Below are 26,730 nucleotides of genomic sequence, written 5' to 3'. Positions count from 1 at the left end.
TGTAACAAGCCTCAGTGCTGCTGGGCCTCAATCGAACCCCCTTTAATCTGTCCACACAAGAACCCTCATCATTTCATCTTCCTATAACTCTCCCCCCTCTCTATAATCTTAACCTTAACATCCATCCCTCTCCTGCTCTGTCCTCGTTTTCCCTCTCGTCACATCGGGGCCTGACAGAGAGAGGAAAACCAACCAGCAAAGAGGAGTTAGGAGGAGAGGAGGATAGAGGAGAGGACACCAACCAGCAAAGAGGAGTTAGGAGGAGAGGAGGATAGAGGAGGGGACACCAACCAGCAAAGAGGAGTTAGGAGGAGAGGAGGATAGAGGAGAGGACACCAACCAGCAAAGAGGAGTTAGGAGGAGAGGAGGATAGAGGAGAGGACACCAACCAGCAAAGAGGAGTTAGGAGGAGAGGAGGATAGAGGAGGGGACACCAACCAGCAAAGAGGAGTTAGGAGGAGAGGAGGATAGAGGAGGGGACACCAACCAGCAAAGAGGAGTTAGGAGGAGAGGAGGATAGAGGAGAGGACACCAACCAGCAAAGAGGAGTTAGGAGGAGAGGAGGATAGAGGAGAGGACACCAACCAGCAAAGAGGAGTTAGGAGGAGAGGAGGATAGAGGAGAGGACACCAACCAGCAAAGAGGAGTTAGGAGGAGAGGAGGATAGAGGAGAGGACACCAACCAGCAAAGAGGAGTTAGGAGGAGAGGAGGATAAAGGAGAGGACACCAACCAGCAAAGAGGAGTTAGGAGGAGAGGAGGATAGAGGAGAGGACACCAACCAGCAAAGAGGAGTTAGGAGGAGAGGAGGATAGAGGAGAGGACACCAACCAGCAAAGAGGAGTTAGGAGGAGAGGAGGATAGAGGAGAGGACACCAACCAGCAAAGAGGAGTTAGGAGGAGAAGAGGATAGAGGAGGGGACACCAACCAGCAAAGAGGAGTTAGGAGGAGAGGAGGATAGAGGAGAGGACACCAACCAGCAAAGAGGAGTTAGGAGGAGAGGAGGATAGAGGAGAGGACACCAACCAGCAAAGAGGAGTTAGGAGGAGAGGAGGATAGAGGAGGGGACACCAACCAGCAAAGAGGAGTTAGGAGGAGAGGAGGATAAAGGAGAGGACACCAACCAGCAAAGAGGAGTTAGGAGGAGAGGAGGGTAGAGAAGAGGAGCCTGTATCTCTCTCTCTCTACGTTCCCCCTCATGCCCTTTTCTTAATATTGATTTACACACCTCGTGTACTTGACACTTGATCATTTACAACCCCAACAAAAGCCTATTTCTCTCTCAACTTTACAACAATTTGCTTTATATGCACACAAACTTTATTTGCCACGTGTGCCGAATACAACAAGTGCAGACTTTACCGTGAAATGCTTACTTACAAGCCCTTAACTAACAGTGCAGTTCAAGAAGAAGAAAATATTTACCAAGTAGGCTAAAATAAAAAGTTATAATAAAAAGTAACACAATAAGAATAAGAATAACGAGGCTATATACAGGGGGCACCGGTACCGAGTCAGTGTGCAGGGGTACAGGCTAGTTGAGGTAATCTGTACATGTAGGTGGGTTGCGAAGCATATGCATAGGTAACAAACAAACAAACACTGAGAAGCAGCAGTGTACAAGGGGGGGGGGGGGTCTGGATGGCAGGAAGCTTGGCCTCAGTGATGTACTGGGCCATTTACACTACCCTCTGTAGCGCCTTACGGTCAGATGCTGAGCAGTTGCCATACCAGGTGATGATGCAACTGGTCAGGATGCTCTCGATGGTGCAACTGTAGAACCTTTTGAGGATCTGGGGACCCATGCCAAATCTTTTCAGTCTCCTGAGGGGGAATAGGAACAGGAACAGGAACTTGAAACTCTCGACCCGCTCCACGTAGAGCCTCGTCGATGTTAATGGGAGCCTGTTCGGCCCACCTTTTCCTGTAGTCCATGATCATCTCCTTTGTCTTGCTCAAATTGAGGGAGAGGTTGTTGTCCTGGCACTACACTGCCAGTATTCTGACCTCCTCCCTACAGGCCGTCTCATCGTTGTCTGTGATCAGGCCTACCACTGTTGTGTCGTCAGCAAACGTAATGATGGTGTTGGAGTCGTGTTTCCCCACGCAGTCATGGGTGAACAGGGAATACAGGACGGGACTAAGTACACACCCCTGAGGGGCACCAGTGTTAAGGATCAGCGTGGCAGACGTGTTGTTGACTACTCTTACCACCTGGGGGCGGCCCGTTAGGAAGTCCAAGATCCAGTTGCAGAGGGAGGTGTTTAGTCCCAGAGTCCTTAGCTTAGTGATGAGCTTCTTGGGCACTATGGTGTTGAACGCTGTGCTGTAGTCAATGAACAGCATTCTCACATAGGTGTTCCTTTTGTCCAGCTGAGAAAGGGCAGTGTGGAGTGTGATTGAGATTGCGTCATCTGTGGATCTGTTGGGGTAGTATGCAAATTGGAGTGGGTCTAGGGTGTCTGGGAGGATACTGTTGTGTGAGCCATGACCAGCCTTTCAAAGCACTTCATGGCTATCGACGTGAGTGCCACGGGGCGGTAATCATTTAGGCAGGTTACCTTCGCTTCCTTGGGCACAGGGACTAGGGTGGTCTGCTTGAAACATGTTGGTATTTCAGACTCGGTCAGGGAGAGGTTGAAAATGTCAGTGAAGACACTTGACATTTGGTCCGCGCATGCTTTGAGTACACGTCCTGGTAATCCGTCTGGCCCAGCGGCTTTGTGATTGTTGACCTGTTTAAAGGTTTTGTTCACATTGGCTACCGAGAGCGTTATCACACAGTCATCCAGAACAGCTGGTGCTCTCGTGCATGCTTCAGTGTTGCTTGCCTCGAAGCGAGCATAAAAGTCATTTAGCTCATCTGGTAGGCTCGCGTCACTGAGCAGCTCGAGTCTGGGTTTCCCTTTGTAGTCCATAATAGTTTTCAAGCCCTGCCACATCCGACGAACGTCAGAGCCAGTGTGGTAGGATTCAATCTTAATCCTGTATTGACGCTTTGCTTGTTTGATGGTTCATCTGAGGGCATAGCGGGATTTCTTATAAGCATCCGGATTAGTCTCCTGCTGCTTGAAAATGGCAGCTCTAGCCTTTAGCTCGATACGGATGTTGCCTGTAATCCATGGCTTCTGGTTGGGATATGTACGTACAGTCACTGTGGGGACGACGTCATCGTTGCACTTATTGATGAAGCCGATGACTGAGGTGGTGTATTCCTAAATAATTATTATACCTTTATTTCAACAAGGAACACAGACTGAGACCAAGGTCTCTTTTACAGCAGGGCCCTGCATATACATTGTTTACACATACAGTTTAGGTACAATGATTAAGAAACTACTGTACACAAGACAAACAAAACGATCACAAAAAATACAGCAGCAGATTATTACATTTACACATAGGTTATTCCCCTAACAGCACAAGAACTTGCATTACCCGAAACAGCTACAAGCAATACAAAAATAAAAATCCTCCAATAAATGTTTTTAATGGGCAAGGGGGACAAGAGTCTCAAGTTTAAGTTAGTCTGCAGGCTATTCCATAGGCAAGGAGCATAACAGGAAAAGGCAGCCATACCCAACTCTGTGGAAATCGCATGGGCCTCAAGCTGGTCCCTCTCCTTGTTCGGGCGGCGTTCGGCGGTCGACGTCACCGGTCTTCTAGCCATCGCCGCTCCACCTTTAACTTTCCATTTGTTTTGTCTTGTTTTCCCACACACCTTGTTCACATTTCCTCATCAGACTAAATGTATATTACCCTCTGTTTCCCCCATGTCTGTGTGTGGAATTGTTCTTTGTGTAGGGTGATACGCTATAGGTTGGTTTGTTTTGTTTATCCGGTTCATGTTACCGTGGTTGTGCTTTGTGCTGCCTCGCCTGTGCCTTTGGGCCAGGGTGTATATTAAAGTTCTCCTGTTATCACCCATCTCTGCTCTCTTGCGCCTGACTTCTCGGCAACCAGTCACTCACACCCTTACACCATGCTTGAAACCTGGTTTTAGGAACTCTAATTCTAATATTGATGAGTGATGATAAATAAGAAGGTAGTTTATTCAGAAGTGCTTTATAGACAAACACGAGAGCATGTTGTTCTCGTCTCATGGACAGCGAAGTCCAACCCACATTTTGATATAAAACACAGTGGTGAGTTCTGTAGCTAGCACCCGTAATAAACTTAAGTGCGCAATGATAAGTAGCATCCAGCGATTTAAGTGTTGATGCCGTAGCATGCATGTAGATAATATCCCCATAATCTATAACAGACATAAAAGTTGCTTGCACAATTTGTCTTCTATTTGTAGAGGGCAAACATGTCCTGTTTCTATAGAGGAAGACTAGCTTGATTTTTAGCCGTTTACAAAGTTTGTCAATATGGATTTTAAAAGACAGTTTATCATCCAACCATATCCCTAAGTATTTATATGCAGAGACCTGATTAATTCGAGTGCCATCTAAGCTCGTAAGTGCAAGTGTATTTTCAACCAACTTTTTGAACCAATTAAATATCAAAAAATGTGTTTTCTTTGCATTTAAAACAAGTTTCAGCTGTATAAAAGACAGATAGTGAGATAGTGATAATGCTTGGTCAGCCATTGAAGCATTTAAATGAATTCAGATACTTTCATATCTCATCACCAATATTGTTTATGTAGAGAGTGAACAGTAATGGACCATGTATAGAACCTTGTGGGACCCCTTTAACCAACTCCAATGGCTCCGACTGGATGCCGTCGACTCCAACAGCCTGACTTCTATCCTTTAGTCATGAAACTAACGACAGGCATCCAATCCCATTCCTATTGACGACAGCTTACCCAAAAGTATCGCATGGTCTACAGTGTCAAAAGCTTTAGACAAATCTACAGGATTCATCATTGGATGAATTCCGGAACATATTCCAGTCTGTGCTAGCAAAACAGTCCTGTAGTTTAGCATCCGCGTCATCTGACCACTTCCGTACTGAGCGAGTCACGGGTACTTCCTGCTTTAGTTTTTGCTTGCAAGCAGGAATCAGGAGGATATAATTATGGTCAGATTTGCCAAATGGAGGGCGGGGGATAGCTTTGTATGCATCACGGGTCTTCCTCAACTCGGCACTTCATCACTTGAAGTTTACCAAAGTAACCCTATCTCTGGCTGGCCTGAGTTCCTTCTTCGTCCACTGAGTGTCTTGTCCAAGCCGCTCCTTTTTGCTCTTCGCCTGGCTGTCAGTGGCAGCTCAACAATCCCCAACCCGCTCTCTCAATCGACCTCGACACCCAATCTACTCACACGTGCAAATACTCACATTCAGACTTACATATACGCTGTCCCTCTCTCCCCTTACCTTCGTTGGGCTCTATTATTTACATTTGTCAGAGAAAATGACAATTTTTGTGGTATTGCTTTGTGCACTGACTTTACTGAGCTCTGGAGAAAACGAACATTGTCGCTGGGTGAGTACATCTGACAATGTGCTCTTCCGTCCATTGGACATTTTGTCTGCAGGAACTCGCTCTTTTTCACTCGTTCCACTTGTCCAAGTGCCGATGTATTTGTGGCATGATATGAACAGTACGAATTTGTGTCACTACCAAAGTCTAATGGTTTTAAATGACTGTTTTGTATTGTCTGGAAACACACTTGTAGACTTCACTTGCAGTAGGTCTCTTAAAAAAGAGAAGCCGTGCAAAGTTATTAAACAGAGGTGCCTAGTTATTCTTCTTTTGTTGATATCAGGTAACGTGCAGCCTAATCCTGGCCCTGATATGCAATGTCTCCAAACCCCCTCTGATTTTAAATCTACATCTGGTTTTGGTATTTTTCATTTAAATGTACGCAGCCTGTTGTCAAAAATGGATGGGGTTAGGATTTGGGCTAAATCAACTGATGCTGATGTAGTTGTGTTTTCTGAAACCTGGCTCAGCAAGTCTGTTCTTGATAAGGATATTTGTATAAGTGGTTACAATGTTTATCGCACTGATCAAGTTAAGAAAGGTGGGGGTGTGGCTATATATGTAAAAACGAAATTCCCTGTAAGTGTGGCAAAGTCTGAAAGTATTTGTAAACAGTTGGAATTTCTTGCTTTGAATATTGAGGTTTCAAAGGGTCTTTCTATAACTGTGATTGGCTGTTATAGACCCCCCTCTGCTCTCGGTGATGCATTTTCTTCTTTGACGCACCTCATGTCTAAACTTCTTTACAGTGAAATGATCTTGATTGGTGATCTCAACTGGTGTTGGTTAATGCCGGTGTCGGATGATTTAAAAATGTTTTGTAATTCTATGAATCTTACCCAGTTGATTAACTCACCCACTCGCCCAAATCTAAAATGCCCAGACAAATCTATCCTGATTGATTTGATATTCACAAATGTTCCACATAAATATTCTGCGGTTGGTGTTTTTTGTAATGATTTAAGTGACCATTGTTCTGTTGTTGCTGTTAGAAATACTAAGATTCCTAAGACAAACCCACGTTTTATTCGTAAGAGAAATCTGAAGTGTTTTAATAATGAGCAGGCTTTCTTTCCTGATTTGTTTTATTTTGACTGGAGCAAGATTGAGCTTATCCCTGATGTGGAAACTGCCTGGAAATTCTTTCATGATGGTTTTCTCCAAATAGTAAACAGACATGCTCCATTCCGCAGGTTCAGGGTTAAAGGGAGGGATAATCCATGGTTTTCTTCTGAGCTGTCTTGTATTGTTCACGACTGTAATCTAGCCTGGGCTAATGCAAGGAAATCGTGTTCTGAGGCTGATTGGCTTGTTTTTAGGCAGTTACGAAACAAGTGTTCTTTTCTTCTTAGGAAGGCCAAGTCTGAATATTTTATGTCTGTTACCACTGATAACCTGAATGACCCTAGAAAGTTTTGGAATGCTATTAAGTCTATGTCTGGTAACAGTAATGTTAATGAATTACCGTCATGTGCTTTGAAGGACTCTGTTGCTGTATATGACAAAACTGAAATGCTGAATTGTTTCAATGAGCACTTTGTATCATCTGGTAGGCTGTTTGATTCAGTGTCCTCTGTCTCTGTACAACCTTGTGTGGATGAACCAGTGAGAGCTGGTCTAACTTTTAGCTTTTTGCCATTCTCAGTGCAGGTGGTACATAAAGCCCTGAAATCCTTAGATCAGAGAAAGCCTGCAGGTCCTGATCTTTTGGATCCCTGCTTTTTAAATCTGGCAGCGGATTTCATAGCTGAACCACTTACATATCTGTTCAATCTAACCCTGGAATGTAATGAAATTCCAAAGATCTGGAAATCAGCATTTGTCCTGCCACTTTTAAAAGGGGGAGATCCAACTCTTTTAAATAATTATAGGCCAATCTCAAAGCTGTCCCCCCTGGTGAAAATACTTGAAACCCTTGTGAGTGAACAGCTAAAATAGTTTTTATTTACTAACTCTATTTTATCAATGTACCAATCGGGTTTCAGGAAGAAGCATAGCACAATTACAGCAGCCATGAAGGTTTTAAATGATATCACTGAAGCTCTTGACAAAAAACAGCATTGTGTCTCACTTTTTATTGATCTCTCTAAGGCTTTTGATACAGTTGATCATGCTATACTAAGGCAGAGATTGTTGAGTGTAGGTCTTTCAGAGCATGCAGTTGCATGGTTTGTTAACTATCTGTCTGATAGAACTCAGTGCACTCAATTTGATGGGCTTAGGTCTGTTAAATTGTCTGTCTTTAATGGTGTGCCCCAAGGTTCTGTACTTGGTCCTCTCTTATTCACTATTTATATAAATAATTTAGACAAAAATGTCCAAAATGCGCAACTTATTTTTTATGCTGATGATACTGTTATTTACTGTTGTGCCTCGTCTCTTACAAAAGCTTTCCAGAACTTGCAAACTGCTTTTTATACTGTTCAACATACCTTGTGTCAATTGAAGCTTATCCTCAATACTGACAAAACTAAACTAATGGTGTTTTCTAAAGCAAAAAATAGACCTCTGAACCTTTCACCTATTACTACCTGTCAGGGCAAGGAGATTGACGTTGTAACCTCATATAAATATCTTGGAATTTTGATTGATGATGGCCTCTCTTTTAAAATGCATATTCAACAACTTACAAAAGAATTGAAGCTGAAATTGGGATTTTATTTTAGGAATAAGGCTTGTTTTTCTTTTGAAGCCAAGAGGCTAGTATCAGCTACATTTATGTCTTTACTAGACTATGGGGATATTTTATATATGAATGCTTCCGCTCAGTGTTTGAGATCAATTGACACCCTTTACCATGGCACTTTGAGATTTATTTTAAACTGCAAAACCCTTACGCACCACTGCACTTTGTATACCAGGGTTGGCTGGCCTTCTCTAGTCACTCGTAGGCTCAGTCACTGGTATACTTTTATTTACAAAGCCATTTTGGGTTTACTACCTTTTTATTTGGGCATTTTTATTGTTCAGAAATGTGGTGGGCACTCTCTTCGTTCGCTGGACTTTATCCTGCTAACTGTTCCAAATGTCCGAACTGAATTTGGTAAAAGGGCTTTTATGTACTCTGCGCCATCGTCTTGGAACGCCTTACAAAATACTTTTAAACTGGAAGAACTTGTCCCGATTGGTATTTTTAAATCACTAATGAATGATCTTGAGTCTGATTCCCTGACCTGTCAATGTTTTTAATTTGCTGTTTTTGATTTTGTTATACTTTTGTGAATTCTATGATCTTTACTAGATTACTTGTAGTTTTTCATGTTGTTTGTCATTTTTGTAATGACTTGGTGCTGCCTATCTTGGCCAGGACGCTCTTGAAAAAGAGATTTTAAATCTCAATGAGCCCTTCCTGGTTAAATAAAGGTTAAATAAAAAAATAAAAAAATACATCTCTGTGTGTGGAGTAAAGGTGGTCTAGGATTTTTTTCCCCCCTGGTTGCACATGTGACATGCTGGTAAAAATTTGGTAAAACTGATTTAAGTTTGCCTGCATTAAAGTCCCCGGCCACTATGAGCGCCACAAACATGAGATCACCATGCCATACATATCTTGATCCAGCTCCTAACAGAGAGCATCCTTCACTTATCATCAATCAATCACTCCTCCCACCTCTCCCTCAGACAAAGGAGAAAAACGTATTGCTCTATTTTCTTCACATTTTGTAAACTCCGGTTTCTGTATTTGAGAGTTGCATCTCTAATAGATCAATGTATCTCTACCAAAGCTGTTGAGATTATAAGAGTTGCATTACAATGAAGCATACATACTTATCACATAAAAGCACATAAACACAGAGCACACACACTGGTACACAGAAAACACACAAACACACACAGTGCCTGTAATAAGTTGTTGTGGTGCCAATTCATGACCAACAGGTGGCAGCATTGTAGACAATTGCAATTAAGGTTGGGTGAGACCTCTTCTATGATATGCTACTCCAAATATGGCCATATCCGATATAATCACTTTGTGGCGTAATAACTAAATAATTCCAGCCTGTGCAATTTTTGTGCTTATTTAACATATTATAGTCAGATTCTCATTAAAGAATCTTAGTTGTGGCGAAAAAACATGGCTTAGATAATTCACTTAGACTTCATTTCCAACATATTGATACAGCCTAACTGATAAAACTGCACAGTTTTGATTTGTAAAGTTCAAATAGAGTATAGTCTTGCATATCACAATATATAATCAAATGTAAAATATAACAATATTCTATTTAATCATATATCAACCCAATATAATAGCTTTAATCATCCTCCTGTCATCATCACGTCAAGCCAATGATCTCTCATTTCCTTATGATTGAATGGAATGCCGGAAGTACAACAAATTAACTACAGTGGGGGAAAAAAGTATTTTATCCCTGCTGATTTTGTACGTTTGCCCACTGACAAAGAAATGATCAGTCTATAATTTTAATGGTAGGTTTATTTGAACAGTGAGAGACAGAATAACAACAAAAAAATCCAGAAAAACGCATGTCAAAAATGTTATAAATTGATTTGCATTTTAATGAGGGAAATAAGTATTTGGGGAAGTGTAGAAACCAGAGTGGGGACTGGGGAAGTGTAGAAACCAGAGTGGGGACTGGGGAAGTGTAGAAACCAGAGTGGGGACTGGGGAAGTGTAGAAACCAGAGTGGGGACTGGGGAAGTGTAGAAACCAGAGTGTAAGCGGAGGAGAGGAAAGGAGAGTGGTCCAGGATGTACTGTGGAGGAGGTTGAGTCTCAGTGAGCATGTCTTGGAAGGGCAGAGTCAGATGACTCAGCAGAGAGCAGTGGGATGGAGGGGGGTTGAATACGTAAGGGTCAGGGATAGAATGTAATGGAGGGGGGAAATGGGCTTACTGTGGTCCCACACCACACCCAATGGGACCTGAGTCCAGGTCTTCTAGCTAAACTCACCGAAGTGTATGACAATATGCGTGATCAGACCTTATAACCTTCATATGAACATAGATGTGAGTGTATCAAGGTGTGTGGGCCCATGAGAGTTTTGCATGTGTGTGTGTGTGTGTGTGTGTGTGTGTGTGTGTGTGTGTGTGTGTGTGTGTGTGTGTGTGTCTGTGTGCGTAAGACTCTTCATTGTGTTTGCCTGTTCATGAGAGAATGCGTCTGTATCTCTGTGTGTGTCCAAGCATGTGAGTCTGTTTTCAGTTTGTGCTACTCTGGTCTCTCCAGAGAATCGCCCACCTTTACCCATACTCCTCTGGGAGAGAGCTGAGTGATTGGGCAGAAGATGCAGTCAGCAGCACCACTCTTGTTGCCCTCACTCCCACTTCAATGTTTCGCTTCACTCCCTCAAGCTTCCCCCTCAAGACCCCTGAAAGGTCTTTCAAAAATAACTGTTAACCATAACCATGGCAACCGATACAGCTCAAGCACATCTATGGTAATTAGCTTAGAATTATTTTATTTATTAATTCAGCAGTTTAGATATGCCTGAGGAAATCAGATCTGCCACAGTCCAATGGACAGATTTGCTAAAAATAACACCTCACGACTCCAAGGGATGTAATTTGTGCCATTAGAATTTAGATTAGATGGGTTTATTAGATGGAATTTAGATTAGATGGGTTTATTAGATGGAATTTAGATTAGATGGGTTTATTAGATGGGTTTATTAGATGGGTTTATTATCCAGGTCACAATTGTAAATGAGAACTTGTTCTCAACTTGCCTACCTGGTTAAATAAAGGTGAAATAAATAAAAAATAAATAAATAAAATTAGTCACATGCACAGGGTCGCAGATGTAATCACAGAGTACAGTGAACTTATTTTGCTCCGAGCTCCAACAGTGCAGGTAAGTAAATCAGAGAGACTGCATCTTGGTGCTAGAGGTGTCACTACAGACTATGGTTCGATCCCTGGCTGTATCACAACCGGCCGTGATCGGGAGTCCCATAGGGCGGCGCACAATTGGCCCAGCATTGTCCGGGATAGGAGAGAGTTTGGCCGGGGTAGGCCATCATTGTAAATAAGAATTTGTTCTTAACTGACTTGCCTAGTTAAAGGTTAAACAAATAAATACAAATAAATACAATTAGTGTCCATTAGGGGGTGGGGCAGGGTGCAGTGCCTTCAGAAAGTATTCACACCCTTTGACTTTTTGCACATTTTGTTGTGTTACAGCCTGCATTTAAAATTGATTACATTTAGATTGTTTTTTGTCACTGGCCTACAAACAATACCACATAACTTCAAAGTGGAATTATGTTTTAAGAATTTTTTACAAATTAATTAAAAATGAAAATCTGAAATGTCTTGAGTCAGTAAGTATTCAAACATTTTGTTATTGCAAGCCTAAATAAGTTCAGGCGTAAAAATATGCTTAAAAGTCACATGGACTCACTCTGTGTGCAATAATAGTGTTTACCATTATTTTTGGATGACTGCCTCCTCTCTGTACCCCACACACATACAATTATCTGTAATGTCCTGCAGTCGAGCAGTGAAATTCAACCACAAAGACCATGGAGGTTTTCCAATACCTTACAAGGAAGGGCACCTACTGGTAGATGGTTAAAAATATAAAAAGCAGACATTGAATATCACTTTGAGCATGGTGAAGTTATTAATTACAATTTGGATGATGTATCAATACACCCAGTCAATACAAAGATACAGGCGTCCTTCCTAACTCAGTTGCCGGAGAGGAAGAAAACCGCTCAGGGATTTCAACATGTGGCCAATGGGGACTTTAAAACAGTTACTGAGGATGGATCAACAACATTGTAGTTACTCCAATATACTAACCTAATTGACAGAGTGAAAAGAAGGAAGCCTGTACAGAATAACAATATTACAAAACATGCATCCTGTTTGCAACACGGCACTAAAGTAATATTGCAAAAAATGTGGCAAAGCTATTCACTTTTTGTCCTGAATACAAAATTAAGTTTAGGGCAAATCCAATACAACGCATTACTGAGTACCACTCTCCATATTTTCACACATAGGAGTGGCTGCATCATCTTATGGGTATGCTTGTAATCGTTAAGGACTGGGGAGTTTTTCAGGATGAAAAAACAAATAGAATGGAGCTAAGCACAGTCAAACTCCTAGAGGAAAATCTGGTTCAGTCTGTTTTCCATCAGACACTGGGAGATGAATTCACCTTTCAGCAGGACAATAACCTAAAGTACAAGGCCAAATCTGCACTGGAGTTGCTTACCAAGAAGACAATAAATGTTCCTGAGTGGCCGAGTTACAGTTTTGACTTAAATCTACTTGAATATCTGTTAAGATCTGAAAATGGTTGTCTAGCGTTGATTAACAACCAATTTGTGTCACGTCCTGACCAGTATAAGGGGTTATTTGTTATTGTAGTTTGGTCAGGACGTGGCAGGGGGTATTTGTTTTATGTGGTTCGGGGTTTATGGGATATGTATTTATGTAAGAGGGGTGTTTGATTTATGTGTTCCGGGGTTTTTGGGTAATGTTCTTGTTTTGTATTTCTATGTTTTTCTATGTTGTGTATTTCTTTGCTGGCCTGGTATGGCTCTCAATCAGGAACAGCTGTACATCGTTGTTGCTGATTGAGAGTCATACTTAAGTAGCCCTGTTTTCACCTGTCCCTTTGTGGGAAGTTGTTGCATAGCTGTGTGTGTGTGTGTGTGTGTGTGTGTGTGTGTGTGTGTGTGTGTGTGTGTGTGTGTGTGTGTGTGTGTGTGTGTGTGTGTGTGTGTGTGTGTGTGTGTGTGTGTGTGTGTGTGTGTGGCCTGCAATACTGTTCGTTCGATCGTTTTCTTGTTTTGTTTCGTATGTGTTCAAATAAAGTTAAGATGAGCACTCAACCCGCTGCGCCTTGGTCCATTACGTACGACGACCGTTACAATTTGACTGACATTGAAGAATTTTGAAAATAATAATGGGCAAATTTTGCACAATCCAGGTGTGGAAAGCTCTTGGAGACTTACCCAGAAAGACTCACACTTGTAATCCCTGCCAAAGGTGCTTTTAAAAAGTATTGACTTAGGGTTGTGAATAGTTGTGTAAATGTATTATTTCATTTTCAATAAATGTCAAAGAAATTCTAAAAACATGTTTTCTCTTTTTCATTATGCGGTATTGTGTGTAGATGGGTGAATTATTATTATTTTTAATTCAGACTGTAACATAGCAGGGGAGGAACTGAAAAGTGAATGAAACAATAAAAAATAAAAATACATATTTACAGCGGTAACAATTATAAAAGTCCATTGGGGTGTGGGGGCAGGGTAAATGTTAAGGGGGGGGGGTAGATTTTTAATAAGGGTAGCAGAAATGGGGGGGGGCAGGGGTAGGAGGTCCGGGGGGAAGGAGGGGGTGGAACGTAGCAGGTAGCTGCATAGTGGCTATTCAGCAGCCTGATGGTCTGGGGGTAGACGTTATTTGCCAGTCTAACAGTTTTTGCCATGATACTCCTATACTGCCCGTGTCTGTGATGGAAACAGGGAGAACAGCCTTTGGCTCTGTGTTTGAGGCCCTTTATGATCTTCTTGGCCTTCCTGCGACACCTGGTGTTGTAGAGCCTTGCGGTCAGATGCAGTGATGCAGCCCAACAGCTCTCGATGGTGCTCCTGTAGAACACTGTGAGGGCCTTCTGGGACAGGCTGGATTTCTTCAGCTTCCTGACTTTGAAGAATCACTGCCATGCCTTCTTCACCACAGTGTCTGTGTGGTTTGACCATTTCAGTTTACCGGAGATGTGTATGCTGAGGAACATTACGTTTTTGACCGTCTCCACGGCTGCCCTGTTGATGAGGATGGGGGCGTGCCCAACCTGGTTCCTCCTGAAGTCCACAATCAGCTCCTTTGTTTTGCTGACGTTGAGGGAGAGGTTGTTTACCTGGCACCATGCCGCCAGAGTGCCTACCTCCTCTCTGTAGGCCATCTCATTGTTGTTGGTAACCAGGCCTGGTACTGTCATGTCGTCAGCAAACTTGATAATTGAGTTGAAACTGAATGGGTATACAGAGAGTACAGGAGGGGACTGAGGACGCACCCTTGTGGGGCCCGAGTGGTGAGGATCAGTGTGGAGGAGATCATGTTTCCCACCTTCACCATATGGGTCCAGCCCGTCAGGAAGTCTAGGAATAGGGAATAGGGTAGAGTTCAGTCCCAGGGTCGTGAGCTTTGTGATTAGCTTAAAAGGCACTATGGTATTGAAGGCCGAGCTGTAGTTGATGAACAGCATCCTCACATACTATACATTCCTTTTGTCCAAGTGGGTGAGGGCAGTGTGCAGTGCAATGGCAATTGTGTCATCTGTGGATCTGTCAGTGCGGTAGGCGAATTGGAGAGGGTTGAGTGTGTCGGGGACGGAGGAGGTGATGTGGTCTATGACTGGCATCTCAAAGCACTTCATGATGACAGTAGTGAATGCTAAGGGTCGGTAGTCATTCAGTTCAGTTACTTTCCCTTTCTTGGGCATAGAGATGATAGTCGACATCTTGAAGCAGGTTGGGATAACAGCCTGAGCTAGAGAGAGATTGTAAATGTCTGAAAACACAACAGCTATCTGGTCTACACATGCTCTGAGGGCGCGGCTAGTGATACCTTGCGAGAGTTAAAACGCTTGAATGTCTTCCATACGTCCTCCGTGGAGACCGTCAGCACGTATCCCTCGTTGTCCTCAGGGGCTCTCCTCGTCAGCTCCGAGTTGTTATGCTCAAAGCCGTAGAAAAAGGATTTTAGCTTGTCCGTATGGCGGTGTTGGTGTTCTAGGAAATAGTTACACCTTGTCTTCACATTTGGAGTAATGTACAAGGAGAGAATAAAGTGACAATTCTGTCGGATCAAATACGTTTCTCAATCCAGAGTAAAAACATTGGAATATCATACAGCTGCTTTAACCTTAGACACAAAAATGCCCTTTAATTAATGGACCATGCATTCTTTATGAATATCAATGGGTTTAATAGAAAACATGGACCTTTACTGTTGTCTTGGACCTGCTGTGATTGGAAAGAATTGATAGGCGTTGGGCCAAAGAGGTTATAAGTCATTTTAAGAGTTTAGTACCCCCACTGCCATTGAATGTAATAAAGGCTTAAACATAGGGGGGGGGGGGTCATAGCGATTTGCAATAGCAAAACCATATAGCAATAGACCACAATGATGTGTCATTGTCAACATATTTCAATATATGTGTTTAATTTGTAAGCTCAAATGGACAGTGAGCACTGAGCAATGATGTCTAATGGGCCAAACTAAATACTTTCTCTGACTGTTATCAAATCTTTGTAAGGATCCATTGAGTCTAAGTTAGGGAGGGTTTCCTCCAAGGTCGAGAAAGAAGAACCTGTTGTGCACACCAGCCGCTAACAAGCTAATTGTATCTGTGGTCTCTCTCTCTGTCTCTCTCTCTCTCTCTCTCTCCTCCTCCCCCAGGAAGCTAGTGCACTCTCATTTTTTCACTCCATTGCTCCCTCTTTCTATAACTTTCCCTCCTCTCATTCCACCTGCTCTCTCTGAGTGTTTCTGTGTGTGCTGAGTGGATGACTGGTGTAGCAGAGGAGCAGTCCCACGGCACCCCAGCCAGTCCCTGCAGCCTGCTGATAGGAGGCACCCCAGCCAGTCCCTGCAGCCTGCTGATAGGAGGCACCCCAGCCAGCACCACACAGCCTGCTGATAGGAGGCACCCCAGCCAGTCCCTGCGGCCTGCTGATAGGAGGCACCCCAGCCAGTCCCTGCAGCCTGCTGATAGGAGGCACCCCAGCCAGTCCCTGCAGCCTGCAGATAGGAGGCACCCCAGCCAGCACCACACAGCCTGCAGATAGGAGGCACCCCAGCCAGCACCACACAGCCTGCAGATAGGAGGCACCCCAGCCAGCACCACACAGCCTGCAGATAGGAGGCACCCCAGCCAGCACCATACAACCTGCAGATAGGAGGCACCCCAGCCAGTCCCTGCAGCCTGCTGATAGGCGGCAACCCAGCCAGTCCCTGCAGCCTGCTGATAGGAGGCACCCCAGCCAGCACCATACAGCCTGCTGATAGGAGGCACCCCAGCCAGCACCACACAGCCTGCAGATAGGAGGCACCCCAGCCAGCACCATACAGCCTGCAGATAAGAGGCACCCTAGCCAGCACCATGTAGCCTGCAGATAAGAGACACCCTAGCCAGCCCCGCAGATAGGACCTGACCTGAGTTGCCAGCTATCAGCCTGTGTTTATGGCTGAGGTCACGATGCACCCCAGGCATACACATACACACTAATCCAGAAATACACACAAACCTACGTAAATACCTGTATACGCACAATCATCTTGTATTCATTATTTACTCATTGTGTGAGGAAAGAGAAGAGGTGGAAGAGAAGGGAGGTAGTGTTGTGAGCCTGAAAAAATGTTTGCTGGATCTAATGTTACATTTACATAAGACACTGCCGGAGAAGATTTGGCATCAGAAAATTCCAGCTGTGCCAATGAGAGAAGAAAAAGTATTTGTAACGAGAGGATGAAAGGACAGAGGGTACAGTAAAAAAGGAAAGATACTGGAACATAAGGAAATAAACAGGAGAGAGTTGGAGGGAGAGGGTGCGAAAGATAAAGAAGCCTGAAATGGGAACAGTAAAGAACATCTTGTAAACTGACACTTCAATTGTGTCTTTAGCCTCAAGGAGAGGGTTGTGAGAGGAAGGTCTTAGTCCTGCATGAATTCAGGTTTAGAATCCACACACGCACACACACACTTATATGCACACACACACACATACACGCAGATGCGCACACGCGCCCCCACACACACACTACTTTGCACAATTCACAAAGGCAGCGCAGGCACGCAGACAAGCTTATGCTGAAAAATCACATTGAAGGCTGATACAGCATTTAAGTAAAAGTAATGTGGCCACACGCACACGTGCGCGCACACACACACACACACACACACACACACACACACACACACACACACACACACACAAACCCCTGAAGGGTAAAAAGCACTCAGGTAACAATGTTTTTCGCCAGAGCGTGAGGGAAGTGGTTTTACTTCTGGTGTTACCTCCAAAAGGGCCAGATTGATTGATTTTCAAAAAATGTCAAGCACTTTTTCATTATCCTCCAGTCCTTACTGTTCCACATAGATCTTACTGTACCACACAGATCTTACATTACCACACAGATCTTACAGTACCACATAGATCTTAATGTACCACATAGATCTTACTGTACCACACAGATCTTACAATACCACACAGATCTTACTGTTCCACATAGATCTTACTGTACCACATAGATCTTACTGTACCACACAGATCTTACTGTACCACACAGATCTTACATTACCACACAGATCTTACTGTACCACATAGATCTTACTGTACCACACAGATCTTACAGTACCACACAGATCTTACTGTTCCACATAGATCTTACAGTACCACACAGATCTTTCAGTACCACATAGATCTTACTGTGCCACACAGATCTTACAGTACCACATAGATCTTACTGTACCACACAGATCTTACAGTACCACATAGATCTTACTGTACCACATAGATCTTACAGTACCACATAGATCTTACTGTGCCACACAGATCTTACAGTACCACACAGATCTTACTGTACCACATAGATCTTACTGTACCACACAGATCTTACAGTACCACACAGATCTTACTGTTCCACATAGATCTTACAGTACCACACAGATCTTACAGTACCACATAGATCTTACTGTGCCACACAGATCTTACAGTACCACATAGATCTTACTGTACCACACAGATCTTACAGTACCACATAGATCTTACTGTACCACATAGATCTTACTGTACCACATAGATCTTACTGTACCACATAGATCTTATAGTACCACACAGATCTTACTGTACCACATAGATCTTACTGTGCCACACAGATCTTACTGTACCACATAGATCTTACTGTGCCACACAGATCTTACAGTACCACACAGATCTTACTGTAACACATAGATCTTACTGTACAACATAGATCTTACTGTACCACATAGATCTTACTGTACCACACAGATCTTACAGTACCACATAGATCTTACAGTACCACATAGATCTTACAGTACCACACAGATCTTACTGTACCACATAGATCTTACTGTACCACACAGATCTTACTGTACCACATAAATCTTACAGTACCACATAGATCTTACAGTACCACACAGATCTTACTGTACCACATAGATCTCACTGTACCACACAGATCTTACTGTACCACATAGATCTTACAGTACCACATAGATCTTACTGTACCACACTGATCTTACAGTACCACATAGATCTTACTGTACCACACAGATCTTACTGTACCACACAGATCTTACTGTACCACATATATCTTAATGTACCACACGGAGCTTACTGTACCACACAGATCTCACTGTACCACACAGATCTTACAGTACCACACAGATCTTACAGTACCACATAAATCTTACTGTACCACACAGATCTTACTGTACCACATAGATCTTACTGTACCACATATATCTTAATGTACCACACTGAGCTTACTGTACCACACAGATCTTACTGTACCACATATATCTTAATGTACCACACGGAGCTTACTGTACCACACAGATCTCACTGTACCACACAGATCTTACTGTATCACATAGATCTTACTGTACCACACAGATCTTACTGTACCACATAGATCTTACAGTACCACATAGATCTCACTGTACCACACAGATCTTACAGTACCACACAGATCTTCACAGATCTTACTGTACCACATAGATCTTACTGTACCACATAGATCTTACTGTACCACACTGATCTTACAGTACCACATAGATCTTACAGTACCACATAGATCTTACTGTACCACACAGATCTTACTGTACCACATAGATCTTACTGTACCACATAGATCTTACTGTACCACACAGATCTTACTGTACCACACAGATCTTACATTACCACACAGATCTTACTGTACCACATAGATCTTACTGTACCACACAGATCTTACAGTACCACACAGATCTTACTGTTCCACATAGATCTTACAGTACCACACAGATCTTTCAGTACCACATAGATCTTACTGTGCCACATAGATCTTACAGTACCACATAGATGCTACTGTACCACATAGATCTTACAGTACCACATAGATCTTACTGTACCACACAGATCTCACTGTACCACATAGATCTTACTGTACCACACAGATCTTACTGTACCACATAGATCTTACAGTACCACATAGATCTTACTGTACCACACTGATCTTACTGTACCACACGAAGCTGTAGCAGGGTGAAAAATAGGAGAGCCAGTCTTGTTTTTGCTCACTGTAAAATACCATCAAACAGAGACACACCATTCCACGATAGGCCATGCTAAACCGACCGTGGCACCTAGATTAGGGTTGCCATGGGAAACTGGGAAACAGCTCACAATTAGCATATTTTCAATGGCTGATTGTAATTGTTGCAGGCCGTTTTTGGGAACTATTTTTTCAGTTATTGAGTCTCTTTGTCCATGTGTTTTTGCTTGTGTGCAGGTGTTCACACACACAAAAACACACACACACACACACACACACACACACACACACACACACACACACACACACACACACACACACACACACACACACACACACACACACACACACACACACACACACACACTATGGGCTTCTTGGATTTAGGAGTGGCAGTTAGCCTAGCGATTAAGAACGTTGGGCCAGTTACCGAAAGGTCTCTGGGTCGAGCCGACTAGTTGGAAAATACACTGCTCAAAAAAATAAAGGGAACACTAAAATAACACATCCTAGAGCTGAATGAATGAAATAATCTTATTAAATACTTTTTTCTTTACATAGTTGAATGTGCTGACAACAAAATCACACAAAAAAAATCAATGGAAATCCAAATTATCAACCCATGGAGGTCTGGATTTGGAGTGACACTCAAAATTAAAGTGGAAAACCACACTACAGGCTGATCCAACTATTGATGTAATGTCCTTAAACCAAGTCAAAATGAAGGTTAGTAATGTGTGTGGCCTCCACGTGCCTGTATGACCTCCCTACAACGCCTGGGCATGCTCCTGATGAGGTGGCGGATGGTCTCCTGAGGGATCTCCTCCCAGACCTGGACTAAAGCATCCGCCAACTCCTGGACAGTCTGTGGTGCAATGTGGCGTTGGTGGATGGAGCGAGACATGATGTCCCAGATGTGCTCAATTGGATTCAGGTCTGGGGAACGGCGGGCCAGTCCATAGCATCAATGCCTTCCTCTTGCAGGAACTGCTGACACACTCCAGCCACATGAGGTCTAGCATTGTCTTGCATTAGGAGGAACCCAGGGCCAACCGCACCAGCATATGGTCTCACAAGGGGTCTGAGGATCTCATCTCGGTATCTAATGGCAGTCAGGCTACCTCTGGCGAGCACATGGAGGGCTGTGCGGCCCCCCAAAGAAATGCCACCCCACACCATGACTGACCCACCGCCAAACCGGTCATGCTGGAGGATGTTGCAGGCAGCAGAACGTTCTCCACGGCGTCTCCAGACTCTGTCACGTCTGTCACATGTGCTCAGTGTAAACCTGCTTTCATCTGTGAAGAGCACAGGGCGCCAGTGGCGAATTTGCCAATCTTGGTGTTCTCTGGCAAATGCCAAACGTCCTGCACGGTGTTGGGCTGTAAGCACAACCCCCACCTGTGGATGTCGGGCCCTCATACCACCCTCATGGAGTCTGTTTCTGACCGTTTGAGCAGACACATGCACATTTGTGGCCTGCTGGAGGTAATTTTTCAGGGCTCTGGCAGTGCTTCTCCTGCTCCTCCTTGCACAAAGGCGGAGGTAGCGGTCCTGCTGCTGGGTTGTTGCCCTCCTACGGCCTCCTCCACGTCTCCTGATGTACTGGCCTGTCTCCTGGTAGCGCCTCCATGCTCTGGACACTACGCTGACAGACACAGCAAACCTTCTTGCCACAGCTCGCATTGATGTGCCATCCTGGATGAGCTGCACTACCTGAGCCACTTGTGTGGGTTGTAGACTCCGTCTTATGCTACCACTAGAGTGAAAGCACCGCCAGCATTCAAAAGTGACCAAAACATCAGCCAGGAAGCATAGGAACTGAAAAGTGGTCTGTGGTTACCACCTGCAGAACCACTCCTTTATTGGGGGTGTCTTGCTAATTGCCTATAATTTCCACCTGTTGTCTATTCCATTTGCACAACAGCATGTGAAATGTATTGTCAATCAGTGTTGCTTCCTAAGTGGACAGTTTGATTTCACAGAAGTGTGATTGAGTTGGAGTTACATTGTGTTGTTTAAGTGTTCCCTTTATTTTTTTGAGCAGTATATGTGGATGTGCCCTTAAGCAGCAAAACAAAGGAGCTGATTGTGGACTTCAGGAGGAACCAGGTTGGGCACTCCCCCATCCTCATTAACAGGGCCACAGTGGAAACAGTCAAAAACATTTATCCTGCCCCAACCTCCCAATGGACACTTATCATTGTTACAGCTGTAAATATGCACAGTTGAGTTGTGAGAAGGTAGGGATGGTATACAGAAAACACCAAGTCCATATTATGGCAAGAACAGCTCAAATAAGCAAAGAGAAAAGACAGTCCATAAATTCTTTAAGACATGAAGGTCAGTCATTGTGGAAAATGTCAAGAAATTTGAACGCTTCTTCAAGTGCAGTTGCAAAAACCATCAAGCGCTGATAAAACTGTCTCTCATGAGATCCGCTACAGGAAAGGAAAACCCAGAGATACCTCTGCTGTGGAGGATAAGTTAATTAGAGTTATCAGCCTTAGAAATTGCAGCCCAAATAAATGCTTCACAGAGTTCAAGTAACAGACACATCTCAACATCAACTGTTCAGAGGAGACAGAGTGAATCAGGCCTTCATGGTCGATTTGCTGCAAAGAAAACACTACTAAAGGACACCAATAAGAAGAAGAGACTTGCTTGGGCCAACAAACACAAGAAATGGATATTTGACCTGAGGAAATCTGTCATTTGGTCTGATGAGTCCAAATTAGAGATTTTTGGTTCCAATCGCCGTGTCTTTGTGAGACGCAGAGTAGGTGAACGGATGATCTCTGTGTGTGTGGTTTCCACTGTGAAGCATGGAGGAGGAAGTGTGATGGTGTTGGGGTCCTTTGCTGGTGACACTGTTATTGATTTATTTAGAATTAACGGCACACTTAACCAGCATCGCTACCACAGCATTCTGCAGTGATACGCCATCCCATCTGGTTTGCACTTAGTGGGACTATCATTTGTTTTTCAAATGATAGTCCCCCAACACACCTCCAGGCTGTGTAAGGGCTATTTGACCAAGAAGGAGAGTGATGGAGTGCGGCATCAGCTGACCTGGCCTCCACAATCACCCAACTTCAACCCAATTGAGATGGTTTGGAATGAGTTGGGCCGCAGAGTGAAGGAAAAGCAGCCAACAAGTGCTCAGCATATGCGGGAACTCCTTCAAGACTGTTGGAAAAGTATTCCAGGTGAAGCTGGTTGAGAGAATTCCAAGAGTGTGCAAAGCTGTCATCAAGGCAAAGGGTGGCTACTTTGAAGAATCTGAAATGTAAAATATGTTTTGATTTGTTTAACACTTTTTTGTTTACTACATGATCCCATAAGTGTTATTTCATAGTTTTGATGTCTACAATGTAGAAAATAGTCAAAATAAAGAAAAACCCTTGAATAAGTCCAAACTCTTGACTGGTACTCTATATCCCCCCTTCTATCCCCTGTAACTACTCCCCAGGTTGTTGCTGTAAATGAGAATGTGTTCTCAGTCAACTTACCTGGTAAAATAAGGGCTACATTTTTTTGTAAAAAATAAAAAATATATTATTATTATTACAATGATTATTTTTTATTATTGTCTCATTCACTTTTCTTTTTTTTAACGTGCACTGTTGGAGCTAAGAATTTCACTGTACCCTACGATTACCTTTGTGACCCTGTGCATGTGACTAATAAAGTTATCTAATCTAATTGAATATAATTGCTCCTGTAAATTGCTTTGGATAAGAGTGTCTACTAAAACGTAAAATGTAAATTCACACTCCATTATACTGACTGTCCCTCGGAGGAGAGTTCAAAGGTTACCGCATATCCAGAGAGGAACCAGACTGTGTTCATTTTGCAGAGGAGAGAGAGAGAGAGAGAGAGAGAGAGAGAGAGAGAGAGAGAGAGAGAGAGAGAGAGAGAGAGAGAGAGACCCTGACAGTAGTGCCAGGAACTAGCCAGCCTTTATGCTTAGTTTTCAACACTTGCATTACCAAGCATCAAACCAAAACTGTCAGTTAGAGGGACTGCTCAACTACCACTGAGTGTTATCAAGCTCTGTCAGATAGTCTTAGCTCCAGTGAAATGTTCACAATTGTGGTTTAATTTAACTGCCATCTAATACTGCCTGGTTCATTTAACAGTGATGGAATGACTAGTATAGATTTTGCAGCCCAGAGAAAGTGAACAGGTTGTTCTCACTTTTTCCAGCCTGTGATATCATTGAGAACATAGACTAATGGCCAGCATCTGAATGATTTGATTATTCTTCATTGAAGAAGCTCAATAAAAGGGTGCTGATCCTGAGAAGCCAGAGCCCGTGTCTCCAGCCACTCTCACAGCCCTCTGCAGACACCAGGTAGAGCAGGCAGTGTGTGAAGAAGAGAATGATAAAGTGGACAATAGACTGTATGTGATAAGAGGAGCTTTATTAGTCAGAGTGGCCAAGTGCTGTATATAGAAATAGAGCAGCATTTAGCTATCTGTCAGGTCTCCCTGAGCTGTGTTGCCATCGTGACACAGCATGCAGCGCTTTTCTGCTGATGTTGTGATAGGAGGTGAGGGATAGGGACAGCAGGCCACTGACACCAGAGGGAGAAGAGACAGATACAATCAGATAGCTGTGTGAAGGAGGTAAGGAGAGAGGAAAATGCAAGGATAAAGGACAGGCATAGGAGAGGACCTGGTGAAACAGGAGGGGAGGTAGAGAGTAAAGACAAAGAAGTTGCTTATGGGGAGTAAACAGAGGATACGCCAGTGTCACAACTTGAGCTCATCACTTAGTTCCTCAGGGGCGATGACGGGGCAACAACGGGGCATCACTGGATGGATGTGACACCACTGTTCACTACTGTCAGCCTCAAGCTTGACCCAGCACCAAGCTAATGTCACTGTTACCCTAGCTAATGTCACTATTACACTAGCCAATGTCACTATTACACTAGCTAATGCCACTGTTACCCTAGCTAATGTCACTATTACACTAGCTAATGTCACTGTTACCCTAGCTAATGTCACTATTACACTAGCTAATGTCATTGTTACCTTAGCTAATGTAACTATTACACTAGATAATGTCACTGTTACCCTAGCCAATGTCACTATTACACTAGCTAATGTCACTGTTACCCTAGCTAATGTCACTATTACACTAGCTAATGTCACTGTTACCCTAGCTAATGTCACTATTACACTAGCTAATGTCATTGTTACCTTAGCTAATGTAACTATTACACTAGATAATGTCACTGTTACCCTAGCTAATGTCACTATTACACTAGCTAATGCCACTGTTACCCTAGCTAATGTCACTATTACACTAGCTAATGCCATTGTTACCCTAGCTAATGTCACTATTACACTAGCTAATGTCACTGTTACCCTAGTTAATGTCACTTTTACCCTAGCTAATGTCACTTTTACCCTAGCTAATGTCAATATTAGACTAGCTAATGTCAATGTTACTCTAGCTAAAGTTTACATTAACCTATAGTTCATATGACCTCTCTTTATAAGATATAGTGTTACAGGAAAGTTGACCTACCCTACGGAGGACATTATGCAAAGGCAGACCATTAGTTACTTCCTCTTCCATATATTATTTATATTATGTACAATATCTTATCTACGATACGTAAGGTGGAGGTAAAGAAGGATGCCGGTGCAAATAAAATAACAAAAAAAAAAAGCAGAAGAGCTAAATGAGTGTTAGTTGAGGAGGGTGCAGTACCTTTAGTGAGGGTCCCAAAGACAAGTCTGCGTAAAGACTGGATGAACTTGAGCACCCCCTGTCTGCAGCGGCAGGTACAGCCAGCCATCCTGACAGAGACAGAGAAAATCCCTGGAGAAAATCTGCCACTGTCCTTCTCACCCACTCCTAATAGAGTAGAGTAGGTAAACGAGTCTCTCAAAGGGTCCTTATAGGAGAGAGGAATGCCTCCTTCAAAGTGTTGATGGGAGTCTAAGGTGGAGAAATATATCCACTGGTTCCTTACACGCGAAGGAGGTACCCTTTAAAATGATCCTGGTAGAAAACACAAATCTTCTTGATACGGTCCTTAGAGAAGAGATTGGATCCTCACTGGGAAAACTGTGAGGAAAGATGAAGTTGCTTGTAAGTTAGAGGTACCCATCTTCCAGCCTTTCTAACACTGATGCATTCAAACTCAATCATTTACTCACTCAGACAAACACTCACTTAATCACTTATACACTCAATCACACACTCACTAATACACTTTCTCACCAACACTAACTCACCCACCCACCCACCCACCCACTCACTCACTCAAACACACACACACAGACACACAGACACACACACACACACACACACACACACACACACACACACACACACACACACACACACACACACACACACACACACACACACACACACACACACATGCTCTGTTGTACAGACACAAAACAGCCAACAAGTGACACAAACAGATGTTGGTAGGTAAGAAATACTCAGACCTCCGTCTCTCAAACTTTTAAAAGGAAAAGTTGTTTTCTGCTGTCGGATGAGAAGGGAAATATGAATAACCATCGTGGAGAGCCCAGTGCACTGCTGAAAGTTCCCTGTGTCCATGGAGATGACGAGTACCTCCTCTCCCCTCCTCTCCTCTGTATTTATGTCTATTTGATCACCCTCTATCTCTCCCTCTCTGTCTCAGTTTCTGGTGTGTTTCTCTGCATGTCTCTGTGGACAGAAAGCGGGGTCTCTCTCTCTCTCTCTGTGCTGGCTGGTCCTCTCTGGGCTGCTTGTAGCTGGAGCCCTGCGGCTGTGCTGTGCTGCTGTGTAGTGTATCTGTGTAGCTCTGCTCCAGGACAGATCGCTGCAGCAGAGAACACCAGCCACCACCCCGACCGCTTGCGCTCTCTCTCTCTCTCTCTCTCTCTCTCTTTCTCTCTCTCTCTCGCCTCTCTCTCGCCTCTCTCTCTACCCCTCTCTCTCTCTCTCACACACACATACACACTCTTCCTACCCCACTCTGGCGCATACCCACTTGCAGATGAGCCCCC

At 43.5% G+C, this 26,730-nt stretch overlaps 1 protein-coding gene across 2 annotated transcripts in view; it reads right to left on the bottom strand.

Moving 5' to 3' along the window:
• The window catches only part of LOC115204209 (Kv channel-interacting protein 1), a 51,322-nt gene extending 24,834 nt beyond the window's left edge, over nt 1-26,488 (bottom strand). For both annotated transcript variants that reach the window (XM_029769596.1, XM_029769599.1), the window contains exons 1-2: nt 26,182-26,488; nt 25,430-25,789 (exon numbers count right to left, since the gene is read on the bottom strand). In XM_029769596.1, coding sequence (XP_029625456.1) covers nt 25,430-25,517 — 88 coding nt within the window. In that variant the 5' untranslated portion in view covers nt 25,518-25,789; nt 26,182-26,488. The remainder of the gene's footprint in view (nt 1-25,429; nt 25,790-26,181) is intronic.
• Between the last annotated feature and the right edge of the window lie 242 nt (nt 26,489-26,730).

This window comes from Salmo trutta, chromosome 12 (genome assembly GCF_901001165.1).
Source record: "Salmo trutta chromosome 12, fSalTru1.1, whole genome shotgun sequence".
NCBI lineage: Eukaryota > Metazoa > Chordata > Actinopteri > Salmoniformes > Salmonidae > Salmo > Salmo trutta.
Note: the sequence above shows the minus strand (reverse complement) of the source record. Positions and strands in the feature narration are given on the sequence as shown.